Here is a 27962-nt window from a genome sequence, read left to right as displayed (position 1 = left end):
TTTATTGACAATACACACATCGAGAGAAGCGGACGTGCGCGCTCTACAATTGCTTCATTTTACTTGTAGTATCCACCGTAAAAAAGTGTGAATATTGAGAAGTGAGTGATTTCTAACCTGCAGTGCACGTAATTGCGTACGCTTATCACGAAACCGAGGTGTGGTTGGTGTTTTGTTTCAACAATCATCAGGTATGTTTTGGGCATGCTTGGCAACTAGGTTGCAGGCTATCAACACGGAACGTCATCCAAGGACTGTCATTTTTTCATGTACTCGGCGAATTTGACATTTCTGAAAGCATCACACGATGCAGTGTTTTTCGAACCACTTGTTGTTAATTTATTGGCAGAATGTACAGACGCGAAAAATATTGTTTTCTTTCTATTTAATCTATCAGGGCATTCGTTTTGTATGCAAATGATTTCCGAAGCAGCAAAGCATAGTTTTTTTGTTATATTTTTTTTGTTTTATTTATTTTCTGTTTTTTTTCGAGAGTACGAAGGAATCCCTCAAACAAATTTATTAGCAAATTGCATGTGTTCTCTTCAAAGGGAGAAAATAGACAGTAAACGTAATCGCATCGCAAGTTTCGCATGAGTTTGTGTGAAGTGCGGTTCCTATTCTTAACATCTTAAATTCTTTTCAATAAAGTTCGTTATGTTTGTATATATTTTTGGAACCCGGCAACCCAAACCAATCAAACATAATTTTTAGTTAAAGTTTATGCTGTTGTACTCTGACTGTATTTGACAGCCCTATATCTTTACAGTAGTGGCCAAGGCATTAAACTAAAACAAAAATGAATACTCTACACGGAATACATCATCAGCATTGTTTTACCCTTCGGCTCCGGTATCAAAATCGGGAAGGCTGATACGGGGCGTTGGGATGTGTATGCAGGGATTGTCAGATCCTAAATAACCAAATCGGCCTTAACCCACTGTAAACCCACTTCAAACCTACGTGGGTTAGTGGAGGTCGATTCTATCGTCAACCCGTCAAATTTTAGAACAATTGGAGTTGTCAGTTCTGATAAGATGATGTATTTTTTTTCTCAATCGAACTGTTACATCTTAATTAGGCCATACGGCCCGTGGAAGATTAAATAAATAAATAATAAGATGCAAGGTCACTTGCCCAAGCTTGGCCCACCTTTTCCAAATATATTGACTAGAAAAAGATGGAGCATGTGCGGGATAAGGTAAATATGCTGAACAGGGTTTTAACACATCTATTATTTTAACTCATCTGCATTGTAATCTGACGAGAAAATACATCCTTTTTTATTTAAAGAAGATGCATCAGATTTGGTTCATAGCGGTCACACGAATGAAGCCTTTCTGAAGTGTCGATCTGAAAACTGTACTAGGGATTCTAAGCCAACGGATTGAGATGTACATTTCCTTTTTTCGGAGTTCCACTCGGTCGCTTAGAACCAATCGTAGTGGCAGTGTTAAATCGAAATACGATTTTATCGTATGTGCTGTCAGCAGCTATTTCGATTGATATTTTGATTTTTTGATCAATTGGTTAGTTGAACATAACAACATCAATAAAAAAAGGGTTTGAGCTTGTTCGTACAAATCGTGTATAATTACATTGATATATATTTTTTATAGTTTACTGCATTAAATTATTTGGGAAATGGTTTTATGAGAAACAGCGATGCAACATGTTAGACTTTGTATAAATATTATTGGCCCAAATTTTGTAAAAAAGTCTAAAAAATATTTGGTATAAATATACAAAAAAAAACTATTTCTTTTATTTACTCCACAAGTACAACATAAACAAGCTCAAACTAATTGAGAATTCATACTTTCGAGTGATAAAAAAAAATATAAATATTTATTATGAAATGGTATACCGACCAACACTTGAAACCAGGAGAATAAACGTAAACACCCTCCGGCACACAAGAAGAAGATGTTTGCTGTTATGTCCTCATTACTCGACCTTATCTTAAAGGGACCTTGGGTTTCGCCCACCAAACTGATAATTTTTTAGCTTCGGTTGATGCAGTTGGATTTTTGGTACAAGAAATTGGTGGCGTTTTTGTTAACTTGGTTATTTGGGACGTCTTTCACAATATAGCCTACCAGAAGCAATAAACATCAACCTTCTAAATACATAGCGGAATTTGGGGTAAGTGTGTCATCTGAATATATTCATATTATAACTCACTAAAACTTGTTTAGCACAAGGTATTTTCTCCTTGCGACGTGCCTTATACCGGGTATACTCGGTTGACGACGATTAACAATTAAGCTCCAATATTTCCGGTTTGTTGCAGTACTTACAGGTGTTTGTGGGACTGTTGTTTAGTTGAGCTTGTAGGTTCTAGGGCTATTGTTATTGTGCTGACTGTTATAATTCTATGCTGGTTGTTGGTTGCTTCGGCTTTCTGCCAAAACCGATCGAGAAAGCGAGCAGAAACGTCCGAAGAACCGATCAAAGCACTTGATCGATTGAAGCGTTTACGGTATTTCGAGAGAGCGCGCTGTATGTGTTTATCTCTTTCTGACAAAAAAGCTCCGGTACGCGACGCGCAAAAATGATAATGGCCAAAAATTAGTTCTCACTCATGTTCTCTTTCTCCCCTCCTTCCCCTTTAAGCCATCCCGCTGCGCAAAGCGATCGAAAACTTGTCAGCCACTCGCTCAATGTAGATAGAGAGCAAGAACCAATAACGATAAAATGTGGTGAAAGGATGAAGAAAAGGGGAAGGAGGGGAAAAAGAGAACATGGGTGTGAACTATTTTTCGGCAATCATCATTTTTGCGCCAACACGGTTGCGTACCGAAGCTTTTTTGTCAAAAAGAGACAAACACATACAGCGCGCTCTCTCGAAATACCGTAAACGCTTCAACCGATCAAGAGCTTCGATCGGTTCTTCGGACATTTCTGCTCGCTTTCTCGATCGGTTTCGGCGGAAAGCGAGCTAGAAAGCGAGCTCAAAAACTGCTCGATTTTGTTGTGCGGGATCCTTTCACCTCGCTTTATCATTATTGGTTCTTGCTCTCAAGCTGCATTGCGTGAGAGGCTGAGAAGTTTTCGATCGCTTTGCGCAGTGAGCGGTCATGCTTCGTGCAGGTGGCACTACACAATTAGACTAGTGAACAAACTTTACGAAAGACAAGTAATAAGGAGGGGAAAGGAGGAAGAGAATAGACAAAGGGTGACATGAACAGTAAAGGAGTCCTGACTCCAGAACTGATGCCCCCCGCATGCATCATTGACATCCAATCGCACTGCGCAGCCAGTTTGTTAGACACATACTGCCAAACGGCCCCCAGCACCACGGGACCCAAGAAGCACGCGCGACACCAGCGCCAGGGTTAAAATCCCTGTAGCGGTCATAGGATTAAACCATTGTCTCTGGCGTAATAGTAAATAGTATTTTTCAGATAATTGGATATTTTTACGTGTGGCATTAGTATATTTATTCCTCCATGTCTTGAGTCACCTATGAATTTGACCAAAAACTAAACCGAAATATGGTTTGTTACTGGTTCTTTTTTCGGGTTAGAATGCGCTCATTATAGTGCACCATACCGCTGCACGCTACAACAATGTTTACATTTTTGACAGCTCGTGCCTATGAAATATGATGGCACACTTGCCCCAAATAGAGGTGGCTCTTTTGCCCCAAAGGTGTAATTTTTTTTCAAACTGGATTTTTCAGTGTCAAAATAAAGTTTAATTTCAATTATCTTCAGAACAAATTTCACGTTTTCTCTGCTTTACGGAGGAATTCATATTTTCTCTGTTGTTTGTTCCTAAATGATTTTTTTTTATTGATACAGTCGTTGTAGTAAAATTTTAATTTTAAGTCACTATTTCTTGTCTTGAAGGTACCAATTTTTGACAGCGCTCATCAATTTTTGTCTCGAAGGCACCAATTTTTGACAGTGCACATCAATTTTTGATTCTAACCCATCAATTTTTGACAGTGCGCATCCATTTTTGTCACATGGCATCCAGCTTTATATTGTATGGTAAAAATAAACATAAATATTATTCATAAACACAAATAAATAACATGAATCAATTCATGGCAAAGAAAAAGAAGTTCTATTTATTTCAAATAACTTACAAACTAAATAACATACGTATTTCACATCAGAAAATTCTATAGTTCTATCTTTACAACTGAGTTACTAATCTTCAATAACTTCTTTATTCTGACAACGCGGTAGATAATAAAACAAATTTCTGACATAATTATCACAATCCGTTCTTTTGATCATAGTACTTCCGTCACCTTTCATGTTAACCATTTCCTCATACTCTAGATTTCCTCGTTTAACTATGTTCTTCCATGTGATGAACATGTTCTCAATAGGGTTCGAAAATGGAGAATAGGGAGGAAGAAACAATATTTTGAACCCTACTTGAGCTTCGATCACTTCTTTCACTCTAACTGAATGATGGAATCGAACATTGTCCATTACTAGCACGCCAGTTATATTTTTTTGTGCCAAAGTGTCAAAAAGTTCCTCCAAGAACGTATCAAATTAATTTGTATTAAATGTGAAAGGTTGGGATCAATAGGCAACTATCTCATGCTTGTTTATGGGACAACAAATTGAAATATTACCTGATCGTAAATACGGTACTCTTTGAACCGCGGGCCTTCCTACCAAAGCCCTGTCGTATCCAGATCGCAGCGATACGCTGAATCCAACTTTATCTATGAAAATTATGTTAGCTTCAGGCATCGTAGCTAGGTGTGTCATAAACTCCAGAGCATATGTCTTCCTTATGCCAATCGTAGAATTACAGTTTCGTCTTTCGAGTATTCTTTATGCGCGTTTAAGAAAAATTAAAACCTTAAGGTTGCATTCATTTTAACGCTTATTTTTGATGGCCTTTAAGGATAAGCAGCATTCCTCACTCAACCATCTCCTTATATATTCCTGTGCATCCTAGACATGGATGGATTACCCCTTTTCCCCTTGGCGACATTTCCCTTTTCACGATATTTTTTCACAATAGTAGTATCTCTACTCAATCTGTAGTACGTTTAATGTTCAAGATTTCTGAAATTTGTTTGGTGAGCTTTCCACTGTTATACAAATGGCACACACGTTCTCTGTCTGCATTTGTTGTTGTATTATTTTTCCTTTTCGTGCTTTGATTGAAGTCCATTTACTTACCGAAATTTATAAAAAATAAACTGTTGTGTGTATTATTGGTAGATGTGAAAACTTTTCCGATGCCCAATTTAAGCTGGAAGTAAGGTTATATAAATGAGTATCGATGCCAAAATTGGAGATTTATTGATAAATTTACCAATCACTAATAACATGCCAATGAAATTGTACAAAATTTTGATAGTTATTGATAGTAGTGTAGTATTTTTAAGCATTAACATTTTCTCCTTTTCAGCGTGGTTTGTTTGGACTAAAATTTTACTCAAAATATCAGCACTGACATCGTGAATGTCAATTAACATTTGATAAATACTGTACGTGCTGTTTAATTGTGACTCTTTATGCCTTGGAGATAAATATGTTTAAATATGTTTATGCCTTGGAGTATCTTCATTTTATTCAAGTCGCGTAACGTAATTCTATTAATCCATAATTCTTAATCGTTGTTTATGAGATGGACGAAAAAACCTAAGAGCTTTGAACATGTTCACATTAATATGCACACAATTAAATAGCACCTACTGTCTATTCGTGGTCTGTTATTTTTCGGTTTATAGCTAGCGATTTGAAAGCTTGAAAACAAGATTCAAAAAAGATACACGTATACATGCATGATAGTATGATGTTTAGAAACAAGAAATAATTACAAAGATTTTTCAGATGCTTACATCAAAAGTAAATTATTTATTTTGTTACAATTAATGCGCTTTTGCTCTTGTCAAAAATAGAAGCCTAAGGGTCAAAAATACATGACAATACATGAGACAAAAATGGATACGCAACGGTTACCGTATCAATAAACGATGCGCAATCTCAGATTGCGCATATATTTATCTGTCAAACGGATAGGTTTGATATATTTATCTGTCAAAAAAATTTATATATCTCGGACATATAATCTTGAAAATTTATGCGCAATTTTGACGCAATCTGAAATTGTATGAAAATGACGTTTATAGCTCAGGGTTGGCTACGCGAATTGACATATATTTTGATAAAACGAATATATGCGCAATCAGAGATTGCGCATCGTGTGTTAATATGGTTTGCGACAAAAATTGATGCGCACTGTCAAAAATTGATGCGCACTCCCGTCAAACATTGTGAGGGTTGGGAGTGGTATCATCTGCTCGAAATCATAAGGTCATTAAATAATCTTTATTTTTCATACATAAGTTTTTGTTGTTTAGGTGTTATTCGCCGAAAAGATTACTTCTTCAATTTTTGTGGATTTTTGCCAAATAAAATCTCAAAATGTAGGTGTTTAGTAAGCTATAATTTTCAATGTTATACCTGCTCTCGGGGTGCTATAATTATAACTGCTAAAACTAGCGGTGAAAAAACTACCAAAGCTTGCAAGCTCTTTAATGCGAGGGCTCTGGGGCGGTGAACTTGTATGGCGTGCGAGCCCTCGCGTGCTCTCGCAAATCGCTGTCAATGGCATGGCGGGCTGTCGAAAATTGATGCTATAGAGCAAGGACCGTTAAGATATCAGGTCAAGTTATAAGCCCGTTTTGACAGCTAGGTGGAAGAAGAATCGACGAAGAAAACTGACAGTTAGTTTTCCGCGTTTGGCGAACGCTGCAAGTTCTCAAAGGAAAATTTCCATTTTAAATCACGGGCTGTGTTCTAATAAACTAAAATATTCATCCAAATTGATCTCCACCAAATATTGACCATGCAAAACGTAAACAATCCATCAATACATATACAAGCGGAAAACCATCTGTCAAAATCGGAGCCCCGGGGGGGGGGGGGGGGGGATCGCCAAAAGCGCTATAACTACAACTCATTTTACATTCCACCTTGCTATAGAGTCAAAATTTTACTGAATGTTTTTGAGCCGAAGATTCAGTAATCCTTTCAGTAAAAACAATGTTTCTCACCAAAATGACAGCTCGTTTACTGCTATCATAGTAAAGCCATTCTCATACTACTGATTTTTTTGTAATTGGTAGCTATTAAAAAGCGACGAAATATTTCTTTCAATTTTTTAGTAAAAAAATGTTAAGATATTACTAATTTTTGGCCAAAATTCGAATTTTGTAAGAGTTGTTTAAAAATATCTCCGAGATTTCGGGTATTGCTCGCCTACTGCCCTTCTCGATTGATTTTTCCAATCAGACTTTTAAAATAGCAAGCTTATTTCAAAGAGCAATCGAGTCAAATTTCTCTTTTCGACTCGGATCAAGAAAATAATATAATTAGTCTGTATATTTTAATGTTTCATAAGAACTCGCAAAGCTCAAAATATGTTTATAAAGCATATTGAATTGAAAAAATATTGTAGATAAAATACATGAATAAGTTAGAAAAACGTAAACAACGGTTTGAATTCTGGGGGACCTTACGTCAAGTGACGTCCAAATGCTCTAGATTTAGGCCCGTGTCTGTGCTCCATCGCATGCGATTTTATCGCACGTGCTGTCAAACGCTTTTTCGTATAATATTGCGATTATTTGGATGATTTTAATAATATAACGATTATGAAAAATTAAGTTGAGATTGTTCCTACAAAACACCACACATTTAGTTTGACAAATAAAATCGGATGCGGCGTCCGACGAAATCAAAATTTTTTGATTCCGTCGTACGACGAAATCGCACGTCCGACGTTATCTGTCAAATCCCATATAAAATTTTGACAGGCCTTCCGATAAAATCGCATCCGACGGAGCACAGACACGGGCCTTAATCATCTGATTTCTTTAATTCACCTTGAGTACCGCCTAAGGCGGCGCTCTGAGAGCGTTTCTACATACACAGAGAAAGCAGCTGAGAAAATAACTGACAGCATGCTTTGACAGCGACTGACAGCATTTTCGGTGAGAGAAATCTCCTCGGCATGCAAAGAACGATGGAGCTGACAAAAATATGAATTGGCAGTTTATGGCAAACGATCGATTATAGTTTGTATATAATTTGTTTGTATATTTTTTACCATCTAATAATCGTAGAATTTTTTTGACTTCATTTTAGCAATTAAAATGGATTTTTTTTACATCATTTTATATGTCTCATCTTGGCGCTTTTCGGAGCTTCTACACACACCGGCGTGAGAAACCGATTGTCAATTCTCTCACAGCCATCTCTCACCTGCAGTCTCGGTGTATGTAGAAACGCTCTGAGACCAATCGAACGAGACAAACAAACACGACTCTGTTCGATAGGTGCTCTGTCGGCTGTTCGATGTCTTATAGACCTGTCATGATGCACTGCAATACGCCTATCTTTTCATCTCGAAAATGAAGCATTTACATTTTTTAAATGAATATCCATCTGCAGGGGGAAGATTCAACAAATAATTTACTATTCACATTATTCACATCAATAATAACATAAAAATCAGTCAAATTTAAGATTGAAAAATGTAAACAAACGTCCATGCCAAAACAAATACAGTGCATACACATGCATTGTGTACACGTAATATCTTAATAGTGCCGATTATAGTGCCGATTATGTGACTCAACTGCTTGAGAAAAAGTATCAAAAATGCTCATTATCTATTATGATCCGTGTTAGAGCACTCGATTTGTCTCTGGTTTGATATATCGAACTGAACGAAGGTCATTTGCATTACCTGACTCAAACGGAGACCGTTTTTTGTCCAACAGCTTTCCGTTAGGTTAAAGCTACGGAAAGCGTTTTGTTATACGGTTTAACTACTAAATTAATATATTTAAACCACACGAATTGCATGTAATTACATTCAAAAGAGATTTTTTGTAATTGTTCACTGAAAAGGGTTGGAATAACAAAATACATAGAAATTAGATATGATTTCTGTGTATTTTGTTATTTTTTAGCAAGCTCTACTTTTCATGACATTGCCAAACACATTTAAAGAACAATAATATGCCACACGTAGAAAAAAAAATTGGTACGAGACTTCCTGCGTTACGCGTTACAGTTTGTTTTGACAAACAAATCCATTTCAGATCAATTTGGTAGCAATGTCTCGAGTCAACGAAAGAAGTCTCTAACAAGCTTGTATAATACCGATTTCGTTTCAGTTCGTGTAGCGCGGTTTTGTTTGATACTTTTCCGTTTGAATCAGATAATCGACACTAATATGTTTCAAACCTGCATATTTCATGTTGTAATTGATTATAAAGCATTGCAAATATTATTGATAGCTATTTTAAATATTTTGCACGCAATTTTAAGAAGAAAACGAGGCAAACTACGGAAACAAACTTGAAAATGTCCCGAATTGAATTTGTTCGATCTTTGTCGTACACCAACTTTATTATTACGCACTATAATCACGCACAGATAAACGGAACGGAAGAACCTCACGAGCGTACAGTTTGGCGGTCGGAATGATAAGAGAAAGACGATCGCCCGGTGCGATCGTTTATCCCTGCTCTCCTATCGGTGCGATCGTTTATCCCTGCTCTCCTATCGGTGCGATCGTTTATCCCTGCTCTCCTATGGTTCGTGGATGTTCGGTCCCTACGTTGTCGTCCTGCTACTCCCTATCATTTCTGGTGCCATCTAGCGGACGCTAGTACAACGTCGTGATTGCACTGCCGGCGCTGACAGTGCTGAACACAAAAACGTAGCGCCTTACGGGTACGCGGTATGTGGTATGATCACCACAGGACCCCCCTCCAGTGACGGAGTCACTGTTTTTTGGATATGATTGCCGTCAAACGCGAGACGCGGACTATGGCATTAATTGATGTGGAATCGTAGTTGCTTCTTCTTGGTCAGATCCTCGAGAACAAACGCTGGTTTGAGGTGGTTGTAAACCAGTTTTGACTTTGTCAACTCTAACGAAGACATTCTTGCACGTCTCCAGGCTTTTGGGCATGAACTGTGAGTAGCTATGTTTTATGTTAGGGGGAATAGGTTCCACGGATCTGAATGCATTTTTCAAATTTAGGATGAAATCGGGGAGATCTGTCGGGTTATTATCGGAGGGTGTAAAAACTTCGGACGGAAGCCTTAGACTTTGTCCGTACACCATTTCCGCTGGGGAACCCTTGATGTCGTTTTTAAAGGAAACTCTTATGCCAAGCAACATTAGAGGCAAATATCGAGTCCAATGTAAGGTATCATCGTGCGCTTTTATAGCTCCCTTCAGTTGTCGATGAAATCGTTCGACCATGCCATTGGCTTGCGGGTGATAGGCTGTAGTTTTTATGTGATGAGTGCCGAGCAATTTTGTCAATTCCTCGAACAGTCTAGATTGAAACTGACGACCTCTATCAGTTGTTACAACTAACGGGCATCCAAAACGCGATATATATTGCTCTACAAATGTTTTTGCAATAGTTGGTGCTGTGATGTCTGTCATGGGCAAACATTCCGGCCATCGTGTGAAGCGATCGACGATGGTCAGAAGATACATCTTGTCCTCTGAAGGAGGCAACGGACCCACGATATCCATGTGGATGTGGTCAAATCTTCCTTTTGGTACCTGGAACGTTTCCAGTGGCGAACGAGTGTGTCGCATTGACAACACATTTGACGTGTTGCATTTCTTTCTATCCCATAGTGGCGAGAGCCCGCCGAACTGACAGATTGAAATGGCTTATACCGATATTGAAAAATAGTGTAACAATTTTGAAAACAAAACTTTTTGTATTGAACTGGCTTTTCAGACTTGAAATCACCCGTGCAGCCTTCAGCATTCGTTTAACGTGGTTGAAATTTTCAGTTTCAACATTGAAGTGGCTTGGAAAACCCTGTAAAGTATGTTATCGGCATGTTGTTGCCGAGTTTCGGTTCAATTATTTATGTAACTGATATTTCAGTTTTAAATAGTACTGATTTTCGGCTACTGGGATTTTTCAACTGACATATCAGCAAGAATCAAAAGAGCCGAGGGATTTCGGGAGTTTTTTTTAATCGAGGTCGTGAAATATTTTTAAGTGTGTAGAAGAATGCAACGAACAAGTCGCATCACAGCTGATTTTACAGGACTTTTTTTCAAATTCCCTGAAACTGGTGCAGTTGAAGGGAATTTTAAGGCCAAAAATACACTGACCGGAATTTCGCGGCCGCTGAATTCCGCATGCTTTCAAACCCATATAAAAACTATCAACGGCTACTTTTCCGAACTGTCATATCCATAATATAATAATAATAGGGAATTCGCGCAAATTTCCTTAAACTGGTGCCTTAAGCTTCCCTTAAATCGCACCAGTTTAAGGGAATTTAGAAAAAGGCCTTTAAAATCAACTGTGATGCGGCTTTTTCGTTGCTTTCTTCTAGATTCGCTCGGAAATGATGTTTCCTATCGTTATGGTTGGCCATGTAGCCTTTTTATACTTAAATAATATCGATTTTTTTATGAAATGACGTCACAAAAAATTTAGCTTTCATTAAAAATCAAAGCTACGAATGTAAAATGAGCTCGACGGCATCGTCAATCGATAGAAGAAAGTATAATTTACGAACTCTCCAAATCTTAGCGCTTTCAACACACTTGATCACACACAAAACCACAATTTCAGGCGTATCGAGTACTGATCGAGCAGATATGGAAAAACAATATCGAGTAAATGTCACTTGGTTTGAGATGCGCTAAAACGTACGCAGCCAATTTACACAGCCAGTTGTGTCCTACTTTTTGACATTTCACATGTTTGGTGCATCTGTTCGGATCCCGCCATGCAATTGACAGCGATTTGCGAGAGCACGCGAGGGCTCGCACGCCATACAAGTTCACCGCCCCAGAGCCCTCGCATTAAAGAGCTTGCGAGCCTTGGTAGTTTTTTCACCACTAGTTTTAGCAATTATAATTATAGCACCCCGAGAGCAGGTATAACATTGAAAATTATAGCTTACTAAACACCTACATTTTGAGATTTTATTTGGCAAAAATCCACAAAAATTGAAGAAGTAATCTTTTCGGCGAATAACACCTAAACAACAAAAACTTATGTATGAAAAATAAAGATTATTTAATGACCTTATGATTTCGAGCAGATGATACCACTCCCAACCCTCGCAATGTTTGACGGGATAAGTCAAAATAACGGAAGTGATTCTTAACCCGCCATGCAATTGACTGCGATTTGCGAGAGCGCGCGAGGGCTCGCACGCCATACAAGTTCACCGCCCCAGAGCCCTCGCATTAAAGAGCTTGCGAGCCTTGGTAGTTTTTTCACCGCTAGTTTTAGCAGATATAATTATAGCACCCCGAGAGCAGGTATAACATTGAAAATTTCGATGTGTTTCGATTGATATTTCGTGCACGATTTGACAAACGAAACAGAGTACGAGATTCAGACTTTTTTCGGCACATAACCTCAACCGCGTGTTAAGCATGTTTGGTATCATAAACTATCCGCGAGTTATAGCATGTTTGCACGTCTAGCATTAGACATCATGAAATTAAATAGTTTTTTCATTGTTGATGTTTTTATGAATGATACGATACGAAAGAACGCAACGGATTTAAATGCAAACTTAACATAATAGTATAAAAGAAATACATATGACTTGCTTCAACGCTTGGCTTGGAGAGCGAATTGGTTCGAATCAAAGTGGGTTTATTATCCCGAACAATTTGACAGCCGTGCTGTAGAAAAATGAAAACGAAAAGACAGGAGGGGATTCGATCATTTGTTGATGTATGCGTGTGAATTCCAATTGCTGTTTTGGTTGATGTGTCGTAGTGTGGGTGAAAAACTACGTATCACAATCGAATCCCCTCCTGTCATTCGTTCGTCCAATATGGCCTTCCCACCAATCCTATAAGCCAACCTAGTCCCTATACCCACTTTGGGTTCGAATGAAAGTACCACACATACAGTCATATATTGCTTGTCAAATTATGAGAGTGTGTGAGTTATTGTCCGAAAATTTCCGCTAGGGTTATGAGTGTAAAGTTAATGCGTTTTCTTTGGCTATACAGCAAATTTTGCTTCATTAATGTTTTTTTACTGAAAGTTAGTCAGTGTTGGGTAATTTTAGTGAAAATAGAATTCTTTTATTTAGGAATATGTTGTTGTGTTGTCTGCCCTACGTTGTGTTCTGTTCCATGCGGTTTCCAATCTGACACTTCCCAAACAGCCGTCTTCCTACCTTTGACACTTCGTTCGTTAAATGTCATTAAGTTCGTTAATATTTTGAATTCGCTAACTTTGACGGTTGATCGTAAAATATTCCCTACATACCGGCCGCCTTGAAGTAATGTTTCAATCAAACATTTTCAACATTCCCTACTCTTCACTATCTGGTAACAGACACACCCTTGATACAGGTCTCTTAAAAGTTCCCTTAGACGTCTTGATCGTCACTACCCTTACTACCTCATCACTACCTGGATGCACTCCTATTACTCTGCCTAAACACCATTCGTTAGGTGGTAAATCCTCCTTCACAATCACCATCTGACCTATCTCGATCTCCTCTGGATCCTCCGATAAGGGTGTGAGTGGGCGCGAGTTAAGCTGAGCCTCGCTCTGAGTTAACACGGTAGACATGTCAGCAAATGATAATCGCTGGGATCCAAACAGTTTGGTAAGCGTCTTCTTAGCCGACTTCACGGCCGCCTCCCATAGCCCTCCGAAGTTGGGTGCTCTCGGAGGTATGAAGTGCCAGGTGATTCCACACTTCATCGTTTCTTCCCTCGTAGTTGCCTGGAAAGAGTCGTCGCTTAACAAATGAAAAAGATCATTAAGTTCACGCTGCGCTCCACGAAAATTCAAACCGTTATCCGTATAGACATCACTAGGATAACCACGACGCGAAATGAACCGTCTAAATGCCGCCAAAAACGCTGATGTTGTCATATCCTCAACAAGTTCGAGATGCACTGCTTTAGTACAAAAACATACAAAAACTGCTATGTATGCCTTCTGAGGTGTTGCTCGACGATGAACTGGTTTTAAATACACAGGGCCGCAGAAGTCGATACCAGTCGTTAGAAATGGCCTGGCTGGTGTCACTCTCTTGACTGGTAGCTGGCCAATTGGCTGTGCAACTGGTGTTGAATTAGCCTTGAAACATGTCAAACAGTTTCGGTGTATGTAGTTTGCCAATGTTCTGCCATTTAAAGGCCAAAAATCTTGCCTCATTGTTGCCAGGGTGATGCGAGGACCTCCATGCAGCGCCATCTCATGGTATGCCTTTGCAACAATTCGCGTAAAGTTGCCCTTTGCCGGAAGAATCATGGGATGTTTTGTGTTGTATCTGATGTTTGTTTGCCTAAGACGTCCTCCAACACGTAGGACACCTTCATCATCTAGAAAAGGTCGCAACTGCTTTAGTTTTGATGTGCTAAGCAATTCTCCCTTTTCTTCCAATTTCCGCATCTCAACATGAAATTCAATTCGTTGTAAATCGACGACTAAACGTCGGATCGCTTTAATAAATTCGTTGTATGTAATCGGACCGCAGACTACTGGCTCATTCCTGCATCTTTGAGCAAACCGGATACAATGAGCTGCCACTCTACCACATTTCCAGTAGGAGGAATAGCGATCCAGGAAAGGATGTGCTGCAACGCTCATGGTCATTACAGCCACTTGTCTCTTTCGCTCGAGTTGCGATTCATCGATGTCAGATTTCTTCTCAGGAAATGACCATGTGCACTCATTATTCGAGAGCCAGTGTGGCCCCTGGAACCATTCCTTAGTGAGTTGATTAGGTAAAGCACCTCTGGACAGGATGTCTGCTGGATTTTCACTTCCTTTCACATGTTGCCAATAATTTCCTTGGGTTAAGTCCTGTATCGTGGCGACTCTATTTGCCACGAAAGTCGCCCACGTATACGATGGAGCTCTTAACCAGTTCAGCACAATGGTAGTCACTCCAGAAATAACTTTTTGTTATTGGTTGCTTCAAGGTGATGCATGCAGTTTTCCAAAGATTTGCTCCCAACACAGCAGCACAGAGTTCCAACCGTGGTAAGGTCAACTTCTTAAGTGGCGCTACTTTAGATTTTGCTGCAAGGAGACCTATTTTTACTGTGCCTTCGCGATTTGTTACTCGGAGGTAAACGCATGCGCCATAGGCTACTTCGGAAGCATCTGCAAAAGAATGAATTTGCACATTGGTTTGATCAAGAAGCATCACATACCTTGGAATCCGCATCTCCTTTACCAGGTATAATTGTTTCTTAAACAATTCCCATTGGTCAGCCAAATCCACAGGGATTGGATCATCCCATTCCTTTGTGGCTATCCACAAACGCTGCATCATGATTTTCGCCCAGGCTATAATTGGAGCAATTATGCCAAGCGGGTCGAATAATCTGGCTATGAACGAAAACACGTTCCGCCTGGTAGGAGGTTCATTTGACACATCGTCGAAATCTGCCGCTACTCCTAACGAATCGGTAGTTGGATCCCAATATACGCCTAGCGTTTTTACTTGATCCTCCGGTCCAATGCTCACAAGCTCGCATTTATCTTTCTCCTCTGGAGACAGGTTTCGCAAAACCATTTTGTTATTTGAGTTCCACTTCCGTAAATGGAAACCTCCTTTCTCCAATAGTTGCCGCAACTCACTTACTAGCTGAACAGCTTCAGCGTCACTATTTGCTCCACCGATGTAGTCATCCACGTAGAATGATTCTTGTAAAGCCCTTTTACCTAATGGAAATCGCTCTCCTTCATCCGCCGCAAGTTGAAAGAGCACTCGAGTTGCCAAAAAGGATGATGACGTCAGGCCAAATGTGACTCTCTGAAGTTCGAAATGCTTTATCTCCTCTTGTTGAGAAGATCGCCATAAGATGCGTTGCAATGGTGTGTGTTCCTCATGAACCTTTACCTGCAAGTACATCTTCTCGATGTCCGCAATGAGCGCAATCGCATGCGATCTAAATCTCACAATTAGATCAAAGAGTGTGCTCTGCGACACAGGTCCATTTAGGAGACAATCATTTAGTGCTAAACTGACAATTATTTAGCACTGGATAATTTTACAACTGGGTGATGTGGTAAATAGCATGGCTTCACGTTGCCACCTTGTGACATGTCAGGAGATACCTCTACTAAATATCCCAGCTCTTGATACTGCTTTACCGCTGAACGGTAACTTTCGTATAGTGCCACATCCCTCGTCAATCGGTTTTCCAGTTGTAGAAATCTTTTCTTTGCCGTTCCTAAGGACTCTCCAATCCTTTCCCAACCTTTGAGCTTTATGGGAAGTTTTACTATGTATCGACCCGTTTCGTCACGAGAATGGGTTGTTAAGAAACTTTGCTCACAATCTTTCTCTTCTTGGGTCAAGCTGTTCTCTGGACACACTTCTTCGATCGACCAAAATCGCTCAATTTGCTCCGCAATACTCACATGAGAACAAATTGCTGATGTTTTCCGCTGCGTTTGCTTTGGTCCAGTTAATACCCAACCGAACACAGTATTAACAAAATATGGATGAGAATCGTTCATTCTATAGACTCCAGGCCGGCCGCCGTCTAGCGCTAGAAATTCAAAGAAATGCTCCGACCCCAACAACATATCGATCTCTCCACCCTGATGCCATCCAGGGTCTGCTATTTTACCTTCATTCGGAATGCATGCGTTAGGAAGATGTACTGGCTGAAGATTGTGAGTGATGCCGTCCATCACTAAGAATTCCATTCTTCTCGCATAATTGTTGGTCTGCGACGCAACTTCCGCCGTTACAGCTATGTCACTACTGACCTCATGCTTTCCTATACCTGTTAGTTTAATTCCGCTAGCTCGCTGTTGTAAACCAAGCTTCCTACAAAGTTTCTCAGTCAAGACGTTGAGCTGTGAGCCACTATCTAATAGTGCTCGCGTTTGAATGAAAATACCGTTCTTTGCTTTCACATTTACTAGAGCTGTAGAAAGCACGCCACAAGAAACACCTGATCTTGTAACAGCCATAGTGAGCGTAGCATTTTCATGATTTGCACCTTGTGCTTCATTGACGAATGTTTCATCAACACTGTTGTTGCTTTGAGCTGATGTGCTAGGCATAGTGTTTTCCTTCCGTAACCACATATGTAAAAGAGAATGATGAGCACCCTTACACGCACGACAACGTACCTTTGATACGCATTGGTTTCGAAAATGGCCTTTTCCTAAACAGTTTAGACAAAGCTCTTTTGCTCGCGCAATCTTGATTCGTTCTTTCATCGCCATTGAAATGAACTCGTCACATTTTGCTGTCGAATGCTCAGCACCACAAACATTGCATTTGAGCTTCTTCTCACCTGCTGTGACGTGAATCGCCAATTTCGGAGCTTTTGATGTTGGCAACGGTTGGTTTCGCTGTTCTATTTTATCTTCGCCCAAAGCTTCCAAAATTCGTACTTGTCCTCGCAAGAATTTTATTAGATCGTTATAATTAGCATCATCTTGTGCCTCAACTGTTCGCTCCCACTCACGCTGAGTTCCTTCATCGAGCTTTGATGTTAAAAGCTGCGTGAGCATGATACCCCATGTTGACGGCTTTTCTCCTAATTGTTGCAATAACTCTGTGTGCCTTTCAAAACCATCGATAACAGCGTTGATGTTTGCTGCTGTTGGTTTTTTCATTCTCGGCCAGTTTAGCAACTCATTTGTATGTCTTTTCTTTTGTATGTATGGGTTAGCAAAACGACTTACCACAGCGTCCCATGCAGCATCATAGCTTGCTGCGCATATCGGAAAAGCTTCGATCACTTTTAATGCTTCACCCTTTAGTGAACTCTTCAAATAATATAACTTTTCTACTTTAGAAAGAGTTATGTTGTTGTGCACCATTTGCTCATACATGTCCCTAAACTGTAGCCACTCATCGAATTTACCTTGAAATTCTGGTAGCGCCATTTTGGGGAGCTTCACACCGCCTGTGGATGTGTTAGTAACGTTGCTCATATTCTCGTCCTTCTTTGGCACGTTGCTGCTACGCTGCATTCTCTTAAGTTTGCCTGTTAGCACACACACACGCTCATCGAAGTCGGCAAATATAGCAAAATTTTCTTTCTTGTTGTGCTGGTCGTCAAACTGCCTTATTTCCTTTGAAATCTTTACAAAATGCTCCCAGCACCTCTCAAGCCGTTTTAATCGAGCTTCGACTTGTTCCAACTCAACTATTCCCGAATTTTCCACAAATTTTTCTAGTCTTACTAGACATTCAATCAAGCCATCTCGTTCCTCCTTTGCGAGAGCAAGAGCCATTGCACTGTTGTCTATAATCGTGCTATTTTCCGTTTCTGAGTCCGAGAAACCACGGAAACTTTCTTCGCTTGAGGCTTTGGCTTGCGTCATTTTCACTTTCACCAGTAATCCAGGTCCTTAGGCACCATATGTTGGGTAATTTTAGTGAAAATAGAATTATTTTATTTAGGAATATGTTGTTGTGTTGTCTGCCCTACGTTGTGTTCTGTTCCATGCGGTTTCCAATCTGACACTTCCCAAACAGCCGTCTTCCTACCTTTGACACTTCGTTCGTTAAATGTCATTAAGTTCGTTAATATTTTGAATTCGCTAACTTTGACGGTTGATCGTTAAATATTCCCAACAGTCAGTAATAGATAGTTTTGCTGAATTTCAGCATTAATGTCATGTTTTTGATTTACTAAAACAATTTACTGAATACATTTCAGTACAGCAAATTTTACTGAAAATCATATAGCTGATAATTGTCAAATTTGTCGTTGCACTGAATATCAGTGAAACAAATTACTGAAAATGCAGCAAATCATTCTGTCAAAACGACATGTCAGTCAGTCTGAGGCTCAAAACAAAACATAATTCGTTGCCCGCTTGCTCGTGATGAACAAAAAGTTGGTAGGCGCTTACAGACACCACGATAAAATGTGAGGTTTCGGCTTGCGGGATTGATGTGAATGAATTAGCAGCCGATTTGGTCGTGTAAAACCTTCACACCAATGTGCTGTTCTTGCTGAAATTTCGTGGTGACCGTGAGGGCATACCAAACCAAATCATCAAACTTGTTTCGACAAAATCCAGTTCAAATCTGTATAAAACTTTATGAAACAGGGATGAACATGAGCAGAACGGGCTACCACCCTGCGTATCAATAAAATCCCCAATTTAAATGCTTTTTTTCACCACTTTTTAAGCGATATCAATTACTGAACAATTAGTAATATCAGAATGGCTTTACTGTGATTTCAGTAAACGAGCTGTCTTTTTGGTGAGCAATCAAGAACGGTTCAGTAAAAATACTTCAACTGAAACGATTACTGATCTTTCAGCTAAAAAAACATTCAGTAAAAAATTACTGAACTGCTGAAATAATATGAGTGTGTAGCTTCATGCCAGACAAGGTACGTATCAACTAAAAACAGTCTTGACTAACCTAACCTCTAAAGCTAGGAAGATTTTTTAATTTTTTTTAACTCGCAATAGGGTATACGTTTTGCTTATAGTAATCCATTTTAAAATCGAAAATAGGTTATGTAAGCCAGTAAAGTTGATGATAATATCATAAGACCGGCTTACTATTTAATTTCTTCTACATACACTGAGAGTGCAACTGAGACAATAACTGACAGCATGCTTTGACAGCGACTGACAGCATTTTCGGTGAGAGAAATCTCCTCGGCATGCAAAGAACGATGCTGAAAAAAAAATGAATTTGATGTTTATGTTGAACGATCAATTATAGTTAGTCTTTTGCAGTCGAATAAGCACATAAATATTCATAAAATTTTCTGGACTTAATTTTAGTGATTAAAATCGATTTTTTTCAACATCGTTCAAAAATCTCATCTTGGTGCTTTTCGGAGCTTCTACACACACCGGTGTAAGTTGTCACTGGTTGTCAATTCTCTTACAGCCATTTGTCACGTTAAAAATTAACCAGATTTGTTAAAAAAATGTTCGATTTTGGGATCGCAAAAGCAATCAAAAAATGTTGATTCCATCGGACGCCGCATCCAATTTTATCTGTCGAACTAAATGTGTGACGTTTTGTAGGAACAATCTCAACTTAATTTTCAGGAAACATCCAAATAATCGCAATTTTAATCAAAAAAGTGTTTGACATCACGTGCGATAAAATCGCATGCGATGAAGCACAGACACGGCCCTTATCACGGTAATCTTAAACGGAACCATCGACTGTCCCGAGCTGCTTTCGTGATTTTTGTGTCTTGTATTAATTTAATTATTTATTTTTCTATATTTTTTTATATTTATTTTATTTTTCCGTCATTACTTTTCCAGTGTTTGCCGAGAAGCAAATAGATCTTCTCGGATGATAGGATATTTCTGTCTTTCATTGTTGTATCTTGTACAGTGAAATATTTGGTGTTTGCCCGTTTCTTGTACTTGGCAAACATCGCATATGTCATTTTCTTCTATTTTGAGTATTTTTAGCCAGTATTTGGAGTAATCATGTCCTGTTAATATCCGATTCATAGTCTTTATTTCGTTTGCATTGATGTTTATCGTTTTATGCCAGTTATCTCTTTTAAACTCTTTATGGTATTCTGTGATTTTTTTCCTTTATGTTGGATTTCCGTTCTGTACCATTCCTTCGTTTCAAATATCATTCTTTGTTGAAAAATAAGTTTTATATGACTTTTTCTTAATTTGTTTTCCAGTATGTTGTCTGCCGTCACTCCCTATTTTGCTAAATCATCAGGCTTTTCATTTCCTTCAATATCGATATGTCCCGGTAACCATCTGATTTGTGCATTTATTTTTAAACTGTTTTTATAGACATTGTATGTACTTTCCTCTTTGGTGTTGTTATATTGTTCTCTTTTGATGATGCTGCAAGCCGCTTTACTATCCGTATATAGTCTAGGGTTTTGTATGTTGTTTTCCACTGCTATTTTTAGTGCCTTATCTATTGCTGTCAATTCAACTAATGTAATGGGTGTGTTGTTTTTCAATTTATATTTGTGACTCCAGTACATATTTTTGTTGTTGTGTGGTTTGATATATATAAATATACCTATACCACAACCGTCATCTGTTCTGCTTCCATCCGTGTAAATAATATTTGTTTTTCTAAAAAACTCTATTTCTTGTTGGTGTTGTTGTTGAGTTTTCGTTATATTATCCGGAGCATTGGAAGTTATCGATACTCTTTTAGTGGTATCATTGATTACTGTTTTATCCATTTTGTTTATGATGCTTTTGTTTTGTTCATATATTTTTTCGTAATATGTTTTGTACTTGTAATTTTTGTTTCTCGTGTTGCAATTAAGGTTTGTGTCACATAGAAGGTTTCTATTATTATTCTAATTATTGAATGGGTAATCTCTTTTGCTTGCTCATTGCTCGCGAGGTATTTTGCACTTATGCTTAAAGGAATTTCTGCCGCTATGGCCATTAGTGAGGAGGGTATAGGAGTTGTTTTGGTACATCCTGTAACATTTCTTAGTGATTGATTTTGTATTGGGTCTAGCTGTTTCAGTAGTTCCTTTTTTTGCATTTTTTATTGATGCCGTTCCTATTTCTAAGTTAATTCTTATAAAACTTATGTGGATTTATATTGTTTTGTTAGGATATAATTTATTGAGATAATTACAAATTCTTTTTATTGTTATTAGTCTTTTTTGATATGACAATTTTATCGACTGGTCCTATGCCGTCGTTAAACAAACGATCATCAAGAGCAGTGATTTCAAACTCGTTTTGGGTCGCGGGCCGGATTATGGTTGAAAATATTCTCGCGGGCCGCAGTCAAGCGGATGTGGGAGGGGATAATGGTTTCGATCTGCAAAAATACTTAAAGACTTATTCTTGGACCTACATTCTTATCTTATCTACATTTTTTCGAAGCCTCCAAAAAGGCTATTCATGACTATTTGCCTATCATACAGCTTTCATTGTGTAGAAATGAGGGATAAATTGTGTAAACATTATAATAATAAAAGCAGTTCATGAAATTTACTTCACTGATGGTCACCCTTACACATTTTATTGGACCTGGACAGTTCTTTAAAACTCGTATATCGCCTTCACACATGACACACGAAGTACAAACGCTTTATTTTCACAACGCTAATGACTAATAACGATAACTCAAAATTTTTGCACTAGTCGGCAAATGTTGGCTAGCTATAAGGCCATTTTGTTAAGGAAAAACAGACTTTTATCTTACAGTCGACCTCATACAATTCCGCCATTTTAAAGTGTTTGGTTTCTTGAGATTTTTGCAGAACCTAAAGAGTACCCTCATTAATGAAATGAAGAAAGTCATATTCCAATAAATGGTTTCCGAACTTCCCAGAAAGCCTCAAAGTCAGAAAATGGGTGAAAATGTGGGGAGACCGACTTTAGGATGAAGTTGGGAAATAACTACTAAAATACATGCTACATGCCATCTTCGCGAATACTTTCACAAACAAGCAACAATCTGTAACTTACTTTACATTTCGTTAATCGAACTATACAGTCAACATCCAGTCTTTATAGTTCGATAAACCTTCTTCCTCAGTGTATAAATATTAATACACTCATTTTTCTTATCTTATAATCTACAACATATTTCTGCTACATTCAAATAACTGCGTTCTAACTAAGTTCTTTGCGGGCCGGATTGAAAGCCTTCGTGGGCCGCATGTGGCCCCCGGACCGTATGTTTGACATGTCTGATCAAGAGCGTATGCGATACAAATTAACAGTCGTTTAATTACTCCTCAAATTTTTGCCTACGTGCGAAATCGAGCAGTCGTTCAGTGTTTTGGCAATCGTTTCTTATAACAGAAATGTACAACAAAAAAACTCGTGTAAACCAAAAGTATTTTTAAACGACTGTTAAAATATGATCGTTTATTCCCGATGCCGTTCAAAATTTGGGTATAAATAGAATCTGAATAATTTTAAATGCAATTGAATAATTCATCGTTTTGAGGAATTGAATCAAGTGACTTAAAATCGATGTTTTAATATTTTAATGAAAGATGTTTTTTTTTCAATTTCAGATATATATCTTTAAATACATATATATTTTCTGCAATGAATGCGGCGACGCAAAAGGATGTTTCAACCGTTAAAAATATATTAAAACCATGGACCAAAGAACCGTTAATGAAATGTTGGGATTGGTGCAGTCCGATGCTGGATGGAGAATCCTTAAGCAACTTATACAAGTGCATGGGAAGTTATTGTAGCTTTAATACGAATGATTCCTGTGACATGGTGGTTCATTTAGCGAAACACGATGATAGTGCCGGAATTTTTACTTGCGCTTATTGTGTTATGGTTTGTGATAAAATAATTGATCTTATTGACCACATCAAGAAAGACCATGGACAATGCCGTTTTCAATGCGGTTACTGCTTTTATCGCTCACTAGATGCTGCTAATGTGTTAAATCATCAGCAAATTTATCATGCAGAAGATCGAAGTGGTGAAAAATCAATCATCGAACTCGCCGAACGCCGCGACATTCCCAAGATTAATTATATGTCTGCTGCTTTGAAAGGAAAAGTACGGCAAAAAATATTGAAATGTACAGGTATGAATGAAGGCAAAACTTTCCTAAACGATTTATATTTAATTATTTCTACACTGTTTTTTCTACATTTGCACTCGACAGTATGCCATCAGCAATATCTGGCTATATCATCGTTTATAGAACACGTACAAACGGTCCACTGTGGTGTGGCTATCTCATGCTGCTGGTGCTTAAGAACAATTAAGAAGGACAATGTTGCCGCTCATTTGCTTGCCCATTACATCGGAACATATGAATGTTTGTATTGTGATTACGCGTGCAACATTAAGCAAATGATGCAACGGCATCTTAGTAATGTTCATCCTAACAAACCATTATTCTGTTCTAAAAGGCGAGAAGTGATGGTCTGTATTTTTACACTATTACTTTTATATTTTTTTGAAACATGATGAAAACTAATTTTAACTTTAAATCCATTTTTCTATTTCAGAAATCGAATCAGCTTAATAAAAAGTACTTGCTAGATTTAAGAGTAGTAGTACCTAACGAACTTGTAAAATTTTTGGATCCCGATACTTCGAAAAGCGTTACAAAAACTAGTATTAATAATAATGAAAAATCACCGGTTGCAGTACCAACGATATTACCGGCGGACATAAAAAAAGAAGACTCAGATGCGGACACCAAAATACCAAAAATTCTTAACGTTCAAGGGGGTATTAAACTCTCTACAGCAGGGAAAATCCTAACTGCCCAGCAAACATTGCCTATAGCGACTGCCAATCGTACAGTTTCTTTCCCCAACGCTAACGTGAACGTTAATCGTGTTACGAAACGAGTAAGCGATTCGCCTGTGTTAGGTCCGAACAAGAGATTTAGGTTGATACGCTCCGAAACTGGAACAATGTTGTTAAAACTTTCTTCGAATGCCAATATTACTGTGGCAAAACCATCTACCAATACAGGGGTAAGTGCTAGGTCTCCCTTGATGGTTGGAAAAGGATCAATTAGGCCAAATGGAACGCACCCAGCAATAATAACAAGTCGTACAACGCAAACCGTTCGATCTTCTACAGACAGCTGTATGACTACCAGCTCTACAACCTCATCATTTGATAAACCTACTTCTTCGAAGCAATTTTGTGATGTGACACAAAGAGCCTTCGGAACTAGCGCTCAAAACAGCGAAGTCTCTAATAGAGTCAAGATACCCAGCATGACAATTTTCGATAGACCTTTTGTTGCCTCGTACAGTGGTTATGGCGAAAAAGAAGCTACAGTAAAGCAAATAGGCTTTCATTTTGAAGAATTTCCTGATCTAATCGATCGATACTACCGATTTTTGTGTTTACGTGCAAACAGAAAAAAGATCACCCCGATGGAGATTAACACGTGCGGAATGATCTCATGTACGGAACGGTTCGAGAATCACGACGCACTAGTACAGCACATGCGAAGCTATCATCACATACTATCTACAGAAGCCCCGTTACCAATCACATGCAGTCATTGTTTACTTAAGTTGAACAATATAAACACTTACATCTATCATCTCACAGTACACAGTCTCAATCAGTATGTTTGTTTCGTGTGCTGTTACAAACACTTTTTGCTACCTAGTGTTGTGAAACACATGAACACGGAGCATGGCTGTACTTCGGTGCAGCTGTCCTTTGCTCATCCGGTAAAGAAGGATATATTGTCCGACATAATTACCGTCATGCCAGGCAAAATATCAGTGGAAGACAAGCGAAAATATGTGAAACAAACTATAGAAATAGGAGAAAAGCTCATACAAAAGAAAATCAACTCAAACAAACCATTGTTATGGTCTAAATCGAGTTTTGCTGGAATTACCGCAACAGGTACTGTGAGCCATAAACGATATCCCAAGCAAGCACACTACAGCTTGCTTTATAAGTGTGGTCTCTGCGGCAGTAATGAAACCAGTAAAATATCATTTCAAAAGCACTTAATTGAGTGCCCTGAGAGAAAAAATCATAACTCTTACATATGTGCGCATTGCAGCAAAACATTCAAAGATTGGCTGAAAAGCCCAGAAACTATCTTTCAGCATCTGTACTACCACGGGGAAAATTTGTATGGGTGTGGAAACTGTGCCTATTACCATTATTTGTTTGAGAATGTAGCCATGCACATCAAGAGTGTTATGCATTCGTCCAAATGTGAGATAAACGTGTTGCGTGAATCATCGGAACAATGGGAATGTAATGTATGCCAGTTGCGGTCGCCCTTAAGGCAAACGATCATGGAGCATATGCAGAATGTGCACGATTTGCCAGGTGAGCGTTTCATGTGTTCGCTGTGCAAATTTCGAACATTTACTAACGCGGAAAGCATTAAACATTTTAAAGACAAACATAATGAACAGGACGTCGTAATGATTGAGATGTACCATGTGAAGGAAATCGAACAATCATCAAACAACGAAGACACAGAATCAGATTCTTCCGACGATTTGCAAATCATAGAGAAAGTAGTTGAGGCAATCACAATTTCTTCGTCGATTGATGATGCAGAAGATTTGGACGAAAGGCTGGCAGATTTTGACGACTCTTTGAATGAACGCATAAACACAGAACATAGAATAGCAGGCAAGGGTTGTAGCAGGCGTGAGAATTTAATGCTATGTCCGGTGTTACGAGAGCATAGTTATGCTCTCCTAGCTGTCGATGAAACTAACCAACAAGAAGTTGTCTCAGCGTCAGCTGCAAAGGTGAAAGTGGAAAAGGATCGCGAAAGTGACACCGTGACGAATGTAACGAACACAGCTGCTACGAATGCAAATAAAGATACTGCAATGGAGGACAGCCAACAATCTATAGAAAGTAATGCTACAGGTGAGGCTAATAAAGACCTTTCAGCAGACATTCATAGTGAACGGCCTCGTGCAAAATCCTCGGAATCAGCGATTGAACAGAGCATGTCGCCAAATACAGTAATGAATGCTTTTGCGATGGAAAGGCGTGCCTCAAAAAGGGTCGCTGTAAAGAAAGACGTAACCTGTCGTTGGAGTGTTTGCACCAAGTTTGGTTGCGTCTTTTGTGATGACTGCTTCGAACACTATAAATCATTGCACATGCACTCCCGAATTGTCCATGGTTTGATCAGCAAAAATTTTCTCAATGATCCAACAGAGGAGAGCGATAAAATTGGTTCGTTTACCGGATTTCGGTTGTGCAGTATTAAACGCTGCTTTTATTGCGATAAGGAAGATACTTTTTCGGCGCTTCGTGCCCATTGTGAAACGACGCACGCAGATAAAACTTTCGTATGTCTTGATTATTGGAACCCACTCAAATGCGGGCTGTGTGCGTATCTCAATGGTTCTGGCCATGAGAAAGATTTCTCCCATCACTATCAACAGCACCACAGTAGTGGAGCTAAAAATATGTCTCCATTTGATCATATTGACGATACCTTTATTGACTGGGCACTAACGCTTGGTAAGAAGCAGAACGTTGAAAACATGGGAGACGGCAGGGTAATAAGATACATTTGCGGGTTATGTACTGAACAAACTGTGGACGAGTTAAGCATGGGTCAGCATGTGGCTAGACATGCGTTGAAATACGATTGCCCACAGTGCGAAGCAAGCTTCAAGGAATTGAAGGTGTTTTACGACCATATGACAATTATACATCGTAATGAAGATTATGTTGTACCATCGGCTGCTCCCATGATCGAAGATCAAACGCTGCTAGAGGTGAAAATGTGTTTCATCAATGGTTTTATTTTGTCAAAGCGCGAGGCACAGTACACTTGCCATGGATCAATTCAATTATTGGAAGAAGGCTATCAGAAGTATTATGCACAACAGAAGAGTGATTTAGAAACGCATAAGGAATTGATGCTGATGCCTGTTCTTACAACAGAAGAAAAAGAAGATAATCAAACAACATGCAAATTGTTTATGCAAAATCAGAAAAAATATCCTGTGATCAAGATCACATCTGTCGAAGTGAGTGATTTGGTAGAAGGTAATATGAATCCGTGATTTGACATAAATTACACTGGAGAGTACAATTTGGGTTTTAAAATGCTTCTACCAATAAGTTTTAATTACTTCTCACTTTGTTTCATTATTGTTACGTTAAGGCTTTGTTATCATATGTGTATAATTAGTATTATAAAATGTAAAATAAATGAATATTCTAAATAAACTACATGCGTTGAAAAGTATTTTTCTGTTTCAGATGGGCTTTGAATCACGTCGGCGTTGTACAGGAGTTAATCCGTCTATCATTATACCGGTCACGCAATGCATAACAGTTATTTAAATGTTAATTCGACAATATAGAAAGCACTTCCAGACATTTTGGGAAAGAAAATTAACAATCCAGTAACATGTATTTACCCCATATACAAGAAGGGAGATAGGTTGGACTACAACAACTACAGGGGTATTACGGTGTTGAATACCGCCTATAAAATATTCTCCCTGATCCTTCAAGATCGTCTTGTCCCGCACGTCGAAGAGGT

At 38.7% G+C, this 27962-nt stretch overlaps 1 protein-coding gene across 4 annotated transcripts; it reads left to right on the top strand.

Annotated features, from left to right (window-relative positions):
* Positions 1-13: 13 nt before the first annotated feature.
* On the top strand, positions 14-27629 carry LOC121600015. Of its 4 annotated transcripts, none has more exons than XM_041928262.1 (5): positions 14-191; positions 22984-23519; positions 23601-23863; positions 23950-25762; positions 25835-27629. In XM_041928262.1, exons 2-5 carry the CDS (start codon positions 23018-23020, stop codon positions 27475-27477), a joined length of 4221 nt encoding a protein of 1406 aa, XP_041784196.1. In that variant the 5' UTR covers positions 14-191; positions 22984-23017; the 3' UTR covers positions 27478-27629. The 4 variants fall into 4 exon arrangements, with proteins under 4 accessions (XP_041784196.1, XP_041784197.1, XP_041784193.1 ...); XM_041928263.1 differs by having other exon boundaries at positions 22984-23263; positions 23358-23519; positions 23950-27628; XM_041928259.1 differs by having other exon boundaries at positions 23950-27629.
* Positions 27630-27962: the final 333 nt, after the last annotated feature.

This window comes from Anopheles merus, chromosome 3L, assembly GCF_017562075.2.
Source record: "Anopheles merus strain MAF chromosome 3L, AmerM5.1, whole genome shotgun sequence".
NCBI lineage: Eukaryota > Metazoa > Arthropoda > Insecta > Diptera > Culicidae > Anopheles > Anopheles merus.
Note: the sequence above shows the minus strand (reverse complement) of the source record. Positions and strands in the feature narration are given on the sequence as shown.

Bases quoted from the DNA above. Each gene is read 5' to 3' on its own strand.
- LOC121600015 (XM_041928259.1), top strand. From the start codon at position 23,018: ATGAATGCGGCGACGCAAAAGGATGTTTCAACCGTTAAAAATATATTA. The intron at 23,520-23,600 runs GTATGAATGAAG...TGCACTCGACAG, and splicing joins AAAAATATTGAAATGTACAG to TATGCCATCAGCAATATCTG. The intron at 23,864-23,949 runs GTCTGTATTTTT...TTTCTATTTCAG, and splicing joins CTAAAAGGCGAGAAGTGATG to AAATCGAATCAGCTTAATAA.